Raw genomic sequence first — 11,772 nt, forward strand, 5'->3', positions numbered from 1 at the left:
CTAGTATGATTCATAACAAAATATATTTGTATGGGATGACAGAGAACGAGTAGAAACTTCTTTACTTGTGTGATGCAGTGCTTGTCTGAAAACAAAGGCTTCCGAGAGCTACACTTATGTATGGCCCTGCTTTAATTAAAAAGTTATTACAGTTGAGTTGACCCCATTCATCAGGCCAAATGTTTGAATCAGCAGCAGAATGTGAAAACAGAAGAAAAACAACTCCCTAATTGTCTGCTATCCGCAACGCATTAAATTCAGCAGCATAAATCTCAGTAGAAATGCTGCTGCTAGCATGTTTAATGAAATTGTCGCCTCAAAACTCATCATCAAAACATCATCATCAAACTGAATGTATGAAGAGCGGATTGGGGCTGGATGTGGGGGAGGGGGAGGGCGAGGAATGCGGGGTTCAGACATAAATTAGCCCTCAATATGAGCCTTCTGTCATCTCCGATCAGTAAGTCAGTCCTACCGACTCATAATTAATGACACACAGATTACATGAATCCCTCTATACACTGTCTGCCTGAATCATTGCATTAGGCTCTCTAATGAAAGACTACGGGGGGTAGACCCAGACAAAAAGCAATTTCCAGAACACAATTCAAAGCTGACTGTTAAAAGTTTTGTCTGTTTTTCTCTGCGGTCTGTTTAAGAAACGTTCATACGCATGGTTAATCCAAATTCTTAAATGGAACAACAGGGGAGTGAGTGAGGCAAACATTATGGTGTCTCAGTGACTCATTATATCAAAACATTTTTCCTGTGGCTTTTCTATGTGAAGGGATGCATGTGCCGATCTACATTCTCTTTCGGCTCATCCCAGTAATAAGAACAGCGTATTGTCCTGGTGGATGAATAGGCGTTCTTTCTGAGAAGAAAAGAGCAGTGTTGAGACAACACTAGAGATATTCCCAGAATGTGCGCTGTCTTCCCCACATGTGGGCATTGTTCCATTCGTCCAGCAACACACCCAGTGAGTGTATAGATTGAGGTTAAAGGCGAGCACAGAGCCACTCTGTGATAGCAAACAAATACAAATAACACTGCCTCAATGCATAGGAACCCAAAGTTCTGCTTGTGGTGAGGCAGACTGTAGGGAAAAAATACTGAGGCACACGTCTTCAGGTGAAAAGTTATTTACAGATGAGCAAGGCAACAGCTGACCGACGCGTTTTGACACTTGGGTCTTCAACAGGGTCTCTTCCTTTTTCTGGTTTTAACACTGCATCAATGCTCTTATCTAGCATGCAGACAAAGCACACATTTTAGAATCCTCTATTATGTTGGCCTAAACGTAGTGATGATTGAAAGGGTAGCTGTTCTCTCCTCATTATCAGGATGTATTCTATCTGGTGGCTGGGAGGTAGCTTCAATTACATTCACTTAATCTTGAGCAAGGCATAAAACAAGGCACTGCCCTGCAGGTGATCCTTTATCACAACTTCTGGATACCTGGTGCAAAACAACTCTTAATCCTACGTATCTTTTCACGATGAACTGAAAAGGTAGTCGGTCAGGATGAACATTCAGAGTTTTCCTCAGGTGATGCACCAGACATATATAAGCATTACACAGTGAGATCACATCGCCATCTGATCATGCAAGAGGCAGCAGACCATCTGACTCTCCTCACTGAACATCTCCCCCAGTGCTAGTTTGCTCCAGCAACTGGACCAGCAGCAACGCTGTGTTTCAATTCTAAACAAACTTCTTCTCCTTGGCTAACTCCACAGCAGGAGCAACATGTGATAGGGCCTGTGTGATTGTATTATTGCTCACCAGACTGTGTTGGGCTCTGCTAGGACAGTCGAACAGCAGTGGTGGAAACTGTTAGATGTTCTGTAGGTTTGGTTAACATTGCAGTCATGTAATACCTTATATGGATGGGGGAGCTCGCTGCTTCTATTGTTGGAAGCAATGTTGTAAGATGACTCTCGTGTGTGAGTGGTGCTGAAGGGACAGTTCTTCTTGCCTATTTCAGGGCCAGAGGTACTGCTTTGTGTGGGGGATACATTGACCCACCCCTGGAAATGTAGATGTTCTTCGTGATGTGGTTGCAATTTACACCACCTGGGATTGTTCTGTACACTGTCAAATGTAAAATGAGTGTTCATTCAAGTCTGAGAGTGTGTACAAATGGAATCAAACAGACCCTTACAACATCGGTGATTACACTGGTGTCAACTGCTAAAGATTTCCGGCTCGTCCATTTTGTCATAAGTGAAGCTCAAACGAGTCTTTGCATGTCAACATCATGTCATGTTCTGCTGTGCTAATTGACAAAGTAAGTAGGGATTCTGCTTGTTGAGTTTCAAGTGAGATTCACTGCTACCCTGGTACTTTACCCTGTATTGTTTAATACCATTATGGTGCATGAGTGCCAGGTTGGAGTTAGTTGTTTTACAAGCAGGAAGAAGTTGAGGTCCTCTGCTCACAATGGCAGCCTTCTCATTGCCTGTTCCCCTGCTCTATAGTGAGGTCACCAGCGAGGACAAAAGCAGTTATGTAGTACCTCTGGGGTGGCCTGGCAGCCACCTGCTGGCCTGGCTGGCACACACTGTTCCGTTCTCCGTTCCTTTCTTTCTTTTCCAGCGCAAAATTCAATCAGAGCCGGTTACAATGCACCCCTGCACACCTCACGTGAGGTACATAAGAGGAAATTTGTTCATTGTGCAGGACATCCGTTTTGTATCAATTGATTTAAGTGTAGTAAATGCACTAATGGGCATACAGTAGAAGGTCTCATGTTTGGAGTGGGCAAGCAGATATTACGTATGAAAGAGTCACGAGTGACCTCACAATGGAACTCTTACAATGCCCACACACACACACACACACACGCACACGCACACGCACACACACACACACACACACACACACACACACACACACACACACACACACACACACGCACACGCACACGCACACGCACACACACACACACACACACACACACACACACACACACACACACACACATACACACCTCATTGAAATCTTGTGGCTGGCACTGCCAACTTGGCAGTGCCAGAGAGAGTATAGTGATTGAGCCAACCTACCCCCATCTCCTCGCTCTACCCTACTGTTGACCCCATAGGCCCTCACACACCCTTTTGGCTTGTCGGTGGCTGTGCTGGTCAGAATGGTGTCATTTAGCGTCAGTCCAAGCACCCCACTCACTTAGAATAGAGGAAGAATGGCCAGTGTAGATGAAAGTAAAATAAAATGAAACCTTGCTCTGTTAAAAACCATTAAAATCGTCGATCAAAAGGAACAGTCAGTACATAAATCACACTTCAAAAGACTGTCCCATTCCATTCCCCATCACTGTGCCCCTTTAGATCATCTTGTGAAATGGAACTTTATTGCCAACTATGAATGCCTGTGTGTGTATTTCTGACACAATGACATATGGTGACTTTAGCTCTTGGGGCACTCTATTCTTCAAAATGTGTATTTGAAGTGATTTTTCCCCCCATACGACCATAATGTCATTCTTACATTCTATACCGTTCTGTTTTATTTGATTCTACTTTATTCAATTATATGAGCCCACATTCAGTGTTGTTGTATGTAGCTTTGAGTTATGTCATGTTGAACACCTTCCTTTCTGTTGTAAATACATGATGTGGTTTTTATTTGTAAGATATTGTCCTGCTGACAAACATAGTGGGAATAGCCCTTTCACCAGCAAATAAGGTGTCTCTGTTAGACAGCCAAATCCGATTGCTGGAATATTTTGGAACTTTGCACGATACTGAGACTTTATTATAATGCCTTCACAAGTGGCAAAATGCAAAAAGTTCCTACTATCGGCGCTGTGACATTATTGTGATGCCCTAGCTTGACATTAGCATCAACACATCCCCTTGCCTGTGTGGCTGTGTTTGAAGCAATAATGTCTGATCGCCGTGGCGACAGCCCTGTGAAAACAATCCAGCTTTGTGACAAGGCTACACTAATCCCACTGTGTGAAACATGTAAAGCAGTCCTCCTACAGCTGCTCTCGGAGAGAGAGAGTTGTGTGCTTTATCTGTGTCGTTTCCTCCCACAGAAGTTGTGTATGTGTGTCTGCGCGCACGTGCGCGTACGTTCATGTTGGTGTTTATTGCGCACATTTGTTTTGTATATATGTGTGTGTGTGTGTGTGTGTGTGTGTGTGTGTGTGTGTGTGTGTGTGTGTGTGTGTGCGCGTGCGTGCGTGCGTGCGTGCGTGTGTGCGTGTGCACGTGCGTGTGCGTGTGTGTGTGTGCATGTGTGTGTACATGCATTGTGTTTATATGTGCATGTGTAAATATGTGCATGTGTAAATATGTAAAATGTCCCTCCCACTGAGTTATGTGTATACTGAGGCCCGTGTGGGTTACACACAGAATTCTGAAGAGCAAAACCACTGCAGAATGATTAGGAATGGTCTGGAGATGATCTTGAAAATCGTTTCAGGGTCCAGAGCGTGGCCAAGTTACCTCTGGGCTAAAGAGTTACCCCATCTTGCAAAATAGGACAGTGGTGGACGGTCCTTAATGGGTTTTGTGGTCTCCTTTCAATCCCACTTGGCTTGAACAGCTTCATTCCCTCATGATGATGTGTTTTCATGTGAAACAATGTTCATTTTATTTCACATGAGAGTAAAAGGCAGTTTGTTTGTCTTCTCGTCTTCTCTCGCACTTTCATTCCTTTCCTTTTCTTGTCCCCCCGTCCTGTCTTGTCGCTTCCATGTCTCTTCCTCATATCTCTTGTGTTCTATTATTATCACCCCTCCCCCCTCCCCTCTCGCTTCCTCTACTCTGCTCCTCTTTTCCTATGTCATTCTCCTATCTGTCTCTACCTGTCTCCAGTACATATCCAGACATGCCGTGCCCTCATGGTGGTGTCGGTACTGCTGGGCTTTATTGGCATCATCGTGAGCGTGGTGGGCATGAAGTGCACTAAGGTGGGAGACAACAACCCTCTCTCCAAGACCCGCATCGCTGTGGCTGGGGGAGCGCTCTTCCTGCTAGCAGGTGAGATGTCACCATCCTCAAAGGGAGCCATCTGTACAATTCAATTCAAGTGCAATGCACAGTTAATTGGTTTAGTTTGCACCAAGTATTATAGACTGGGGTTTTGTCATATCTCCTTTGTGTATCTGGTGTTGAGAGATAGTGGTCTGGCATTCCTCTGACCAGGGGTCTTTAGTACGTAATTAGTGTCCCTGCTGTAAACAGGAAGTGGTCATTTTGGCCACATTAGCCCCTGATTTTTCATGAGCCTCAGGGAGGAAAAACAAGCCAAACAGGCACTGCAATTTGCATGCATGTGTTTGCCTATCAAATAGGCTCAAATTTTGAGAGATTTATGGTATGGAAACGGCAGAGTGTGTATTTAGGCCTACAGTAGCTGATATACAGACATGGATAACTCACTCATCTGTTTGTCCACAGGTCTATGTACGATGGTCTCTGTGTCCTGGTATGCCACTCAGGTGTCCTACCAGTTCTTCAACCCAAACACGCCGATCAATGCCAGGTACATACATCCTCACCTACAAGATTACTGAATAAATCACTGATCAGTTTGAACTATCATTCCTCCAGCAGTGACCACTCTGGTTGGAGGTAATAATAACTCTTTGTCTGGTGTAAAATAAAATACTACCTCTGGCTTACAGAGCAGTCCTGCTCTTCTTTAATAAAAAAACATTTAAAACAAGGTTTATTTTCAGTTTTCACATAATCATACAATTAAGCAGTTAAAAGGATAGTTCTCCCCCAAAAATACTTTTTTCTATCGATTACTCAGCCCATGGACCCTTGAATTCATGGAGATGTTTTAGTTTTTGTTGCATTCTTAAGCAAATCATTTGATGACTGGCGGACTCTCAAAAAAGAGTCGTCTCAAACCGGTCATCAAATTATTGACAAAAACGAATAAATCTCCATGAAAACAAGGCTTCATGGGGTGTGTAATTAATAGAAAATAAGTAATTTTTTGGTTGAACTATAGTATAGTAGTTCAACTTAAAAATCCCTCCCACACATACACCGGCTATTTGAAAATAGCGACCTAAAAGCTCACAACTCGCCGTGGTGCGACACGTTGTGAGCTTGTAGAGCCACAATTTTCTTTTCAGCCGTAAAACGTTTTTCCCCTCACTCAAACATTTTAACAACACAAATCTTGTATGGGAGTGTCTGGCACAAAATATGTTCATGTGGGGGTCCTGAAGCCAAATACGATTTACGGATCCTTGACGTAGGTTTGAGAACCACTGCTTTATCCTGCTTTTCCTGTGCAGGTACGAGTTTGGCTCCGCCCTGTTCGTGGGATGGGCGGCGTCCAGTCTGACGGTGCTGGGCGGCTCCTTCCTCTGCTGCTCCTGCTCCAACGAAGACAGACGAGGGCAACAATATTACCGCCAATCACAGCCTTCCACAACCAGGGAGTACGTGTAATCCCCGCCCCCCTACCAGCAGCCACCCAAACAGATTGCAGAGGACACGCTTGGCTCCACCCCTTTTACTCTTCATTACTCAGCTTAAAAACATAAAAGAAAGACTATGAAGCACACAGACACACTGAAAGACATGCATCATGAAACACACATGCACACGTCACGCACACACACACACACACACACACACACACACACACACACACGCACGCGCACGCGCACACACACACACACACACACACACACACACACACACACACACGCACACGCACACGCACACATGCGCACACACATACAAGCACACATTCACACACACGCACGCACGCACGCACGCACGCGCGCACACACACACACACACACACACACACACACACACACACACACACACACACACACACACACACACACACACACACACACACACACACACACACACACAAAAACAATTGCACTTGTGCGAACACGCACGCATGCATGCACGCACACACACACACACACACACACGTGCGCGCGCATGCATGCACGTACACACACACACACACACACACACACACACACACACACACACACACACACACACACACACACACACACACTAAATATAAATAGAACAAAACATATATGATTATGCAGAAACGTTCTTACCGTATGTGTGAGCAGACCTGCTCATTTCACGGAGAGCATGGTGATCTAGTTCACTTATTTTTATAGATTTTCTAATGAGTGAAACCTTAAAGTCATTATTTAACAAAGTCTAAATCAACGCAGCTGCTTAAATCTGACCCAAAAACCTTACAAACAGCTTCTTGCTCTGTTTGCGCACTTCTTTAGAGATACAAAGCTATATTTATATATTATATATAGGTTTATTATATAAAATATATAAATATATATTTTGCCTGTGTACAGCAAAACTAACCCTTAAAAGAATGGGACGTATTGAGAAGTGTGTCATACTGTAGGTACATTTACAGAATGGTCAGTTGGCATGTCCTATGCTTCCTGGTTGGAGCTGCATGTGTGTGTGTGTTGCCTCCATATTTCTGTGTTTTCATCCTCCACTGGTGCAGTTACATGTGAGGAAGAACCCTCACCCCTGCACTACACAGTAACATACTCAGTGTCCATTCATCTATCTGTAACGTAAAAACTGTAACTGAGTGAACATTTACATTTACACTCAGTTAAACTGGGTGTAGCGTATACACTTTACAGTGTATACCCTAAGCATTGATGGGATCCTCCACTATTGTGGGGGAAGCAAAGCCCTACACAGCCAGCTAAACTCGACAGTGGAGAGTCAATTCAGCTTTGTAGTACTTAATGTATAGCAGCTGAAGTTTAGCTAATCTGCAGGAGTGGAAGGTGAATTGTCAGTCAAAGGTCTCTGCTTAGTTGCTAGGAGAGAGACTCATCACTATACATCATCATCGTCATCTACATCATGGTCCATTTGATAACACCTCCATCACCTCCTATCACTTCACAATCTACTGTGTAATTACAATAAAGAGATGTTGTAGGTTCAGATGTCTTCTGCACTGAAGAAAGTAGGTCGGAGAGGGCTTATTGTCGTTATCAGCCAGAACGCAGGAGTCTATCCCCGTTTCGCAATGCGCTAGACCCCTGGGAGATGGATTGCTGAGGTGGAGTGCAACACCTACCATCAGCTCCCAGTACTTACCGTACAATCAAGCCGTGCTACTCATATGCTGAGTTTGTGGTGCCCGGGATCAAGCCCATAACTTTGTGGTCGAAAGGCGAGTGCTCTACCGACTGAGCTACCCGGACAGTATTATATGCTACTGGCAAGTAACACTGATTACTTTATACTAGTCTGTAAGTGAACGTTACATTTAATGTTATTGCCATAAAATCAATTAAATTCCATTCCCTATGTGTTTTATCGTAGGTAGTGGCTACAGACAAACTACAGAGAGCCGTCAGTGAACTCCAGATAAACGCATCGAGTCTACCATATTAAAGCTTGTCAAATTCAAACTGCAATTCTAAATTGGTGACCCCAAGTGCTCCTTCACAATACAGCACCTTCATTAGTGTTTGCTGAAAGAGCTGGTCCATTGCTCTTCCAGATAATAAAGCCATTAACTTTTCTTAGAATTGCTCCCTAGAAGGTCCCCCCCCCCATCTTCTACACATATGGCCCCTCTTCTTGGTAGACTTTTGTTGGTGGAGTGTTCCATTGTGCTCATGCTTGGGGGGACATTCTTTACCTCCTTCAAACAACGGAGAAAAACAACCCTGGTTGAACTGTCAATAACAGCTGTTTTAATAATTATTGCTCAACAAGAAAGGTAAAATGACCTGGAAAGTGAGGCAAATGAAAATAAATATAATGGATGTATTCAGAATGACGAGACACCGCCAGGGACCCAACATTCAGCCATTAAAATGACGTAACAGACGTAACAGCTTACCTCATTCATGACATGATAGTGACCCTTTGCATCCCAGTACCCTCTAGCAAACAAGCATTTAATTTCAAACAGATCATCACATCAATTACTAATATTTTTTACCTGGCATAAAATGCCTTCAACCGACAACAATTTGTCAGTCAGCTAATGTAGCATCGCTTGTTCTTTCACTAACACGTATGTTGCCTAAACCATCAAGCACCCACTCACCCACTAACAACTCAGAGCTGTTGGTGACAAACAGTGTGGTCTTGATGTGTCTTTGAGTTTTCCCCTCATGTCCGCTAATCCTGTTCTTCTCTGACTGTCTTCTTCTCTCCTCTAATTCAGGGCAGAGTTGTTGAGTGAAACTAGTTTCCCTGACTGATCAGCCCTGCCTTTTTATCGAGGACTGTTCGAGTTCCCACCACTGTCTTTCCCCCCTTCCCTTTTCCCTCTTATATCCCAAATTTGGACGCCTGTCTCCCTGTATATTAGAATATGCCATGCCCTTCCCATCTTTCCCTTCCTTTCTACGTACATCATTCTGCACCTTATCAGTATTTTGTGGGAAAACAAGATGTGTACCACCCCTTTAAGAACTTGCATCACCCACTGAGCCTTATTTGTAAATATGGACTCTTAAAGGATATGTATGCTTAGATAGTTATAGACATTGCCTTTAAGAGGTGAGGTGGGGTTTGTCCACTTCAGTCTGTGAACCCTATACTAGACCTCCCCTCTATTATTTTATTTACTGAAGGTTAACTGTATGAGTTGAAAAACGTTGTGGTTATGTTGCGTTATGATTTATGTTTTCATTTATATCCTATGACTTCTGGGTTTGTAGATGTGCCTTTGATTTATTTTGTTCTCAGTGAATTTAACTGAACGTTGACTGAAACATGTTTTTTTTTTCCCTTTTTGAATTGCAGACCAAATGTTAAAAGTACCCCACCAGAGAAAAGGGAGCAGTACTTGTAGTTTGGGAGAATCGTCTGGCCTTACCATGGTTTTAAATTCTGGCAACAGACAAACCACTCTTCAAAAAACAAACCAGACAAGCAGACACATTTAGAATATTTTACAGAAACTATTAACAAGAAACGAATTTAGGCCAATAATGTGCCAAATGACCATTGTTATCGTCTTTGTAAAGAGCATTTTTGTATCCAAATGGCAATACTTCTATCAGGAGGGGAAGATCAAATGCATATTGTCTGTTTAGTCTGTTTTGTTATTTTTGGGAGTGACAGTCATTCAGGGTATGTTTCTATAACATGTTAAAAATGCCCAGGTTTATATACAGTACCACCACCTTTTTTAATACATATATGTTTTACTACAGTGCCTTATAACATGAGTTTGTGCACATGTATGTTTTTGACTACATGGATTATATAGTATTGCATCCTCCCTGAAGGATGTGTATTGTCAATAGTTCCTCTGTAAACATCACATTTGCCTTTTTCTATTGTATTACATATATCATTTAGGCATTTTGTTGAATATATCAACATGAATATATCAACATGTGTACGTAGCTACTGTACAGTAACACTTAAGAAAGAACAAAGGAGATCTTTATATCTTCGACATAATGCCGAATGCCACACTTTATAAAAGCTGTGTGCCTATTTTCAAATAGCCTGGATTGAGGGTATAGTCAATTATGTTAATGTTGTTTTAGTTAAGTGCCAATATGATTTTGCATGAGAGGACTGTTCTTATTATTGACTCTCAAGGACTGTACTGTACTGCGTGCTGTCTCCTGTTTATGTCCTGTACTAAGGAACGCCAGTTTTGCTGTGTGTAATCGGTTCAAATGTCTTTCTGTTGCCTATATTCACCATGCAATTCCTTTTATCTAATATTTACCTCCTTGATATTGTGTATCATCTCCTTTACAGTATACTCCTGTTTCTTTTAGAATAAAGTAAACAGAGAAAAATAAATTTCCTGGGATTTGAATTTGAATTAATGACGCATCAAATGTTTCCCAACTTCTCACCCCTTTTGACTTTCACCTTCCCTTCCACCTCAAATACTTCTTATGCACCCTGTTGTTCAATAATTGCAGACGTGGAATTCCACTTCTGCTCCACTGGTCTGTGGCACATTCTCGAAGGCGTGCGCACAAAGTTAACATGCGCACCATCGCTTCAACAAATACAAGCCTTGAACACAGGATTTGTTTTCCAGAAGATTGTTATATTGTTGAGGATACTTGTTAAATGGCAAGGACATGTGTAACAAGTGAGATAGGTAATTCAAGGACTTAATATACAAGGCATGCAGGTGAATTATTCATTTGTTAAACATCACGCAGTATATCACAGTGCTTTCATTATTTATACCCAAAGCACTGGTCCCCAAGTGTATCAGATTTTTTACCATGTGGCATCAGGAAGGGGTTAAAGGAGTAGTTCACCCAAAAAAAATCTTATTTTCTATCAATTGCACACCCCATGAAGCCTTTAATTCATGGATATATTCTAGTTGTTGTCGCATTCCTAAACCAATAATCTGATTCCCGTCTCCTACCGGAAATACACCCGGTCATCAAATTATTTCCTTAGGAATGCGACAAAAACTAAAAAAATACCCATGAATTCAAGTCTCCATGGGGTGACTAATCAATAGAAAGTGAACTATCCCTTTAACAACTTTCTGAGCTTGTATGCAGAGTTAAGGGAACAGAGCACGGATGTGAAATCTCACACACACCTGAGATGTGCGGGTGTACATATGTCCATATAGTGGTGTCATTTAAACCGCCACTCACCAGACAGCAGTTACCGGGACAATCTCTACAAGCCAGGGTATTTACGCAGACTGTGAACTGTCTGCATGAAGCATATGTTGGCATTTTGGATGAACTCCAGATCAGAACACATTGCTGTTGTTTGGACAACC

General features: G+C 42.6%; 1 protein-coding gene across 3 annotated transcripts in view; it reads left to right on the top strand.

Moving 5' to 3' along the window:
* Nucleotides 1-10,805, top strand: part of cldn19 (claudin 19) — a 12,003-nt gene extending 1,198 nt beyond the window's left edge. The window contains exons 2-5 of one of the 3 annotated variants that reach the window (XM_080421133.1): nt 4,845-5,009; nt 5,430-5,514; nt 6,284-6,430; nt 9,208-10,805. In XM_080421133.1, coding sequence (XP_080277259.1) covers nt 4,845-5,009; nt 5,430-5,514; nt 6,284-6,430; nt 9,208-9,244 — 434 coding nt within the window. In that variant the 3' untranslated portion in view covers nt 9,245-10,805. The other 2 variants (XM_080421134.1, XM_080421132.1) reach the window with 2 other exon arrangements.
* Nucleotides 10,806-11,772: the final 967 nt, after the last annotated feature.

Source organism: Gymnoscopelus braueri (genome assembly GCF_963280865.1).
Source record: "Gymnoscopelus braueri genome assembly, chromosome: 3".
NCBI lineage: Eukaryota > Metazoa > Chordata > Actinopteri > Myctophiformes > Myctophidae > Gymnoscopelus > Gymnoscopelus braueri.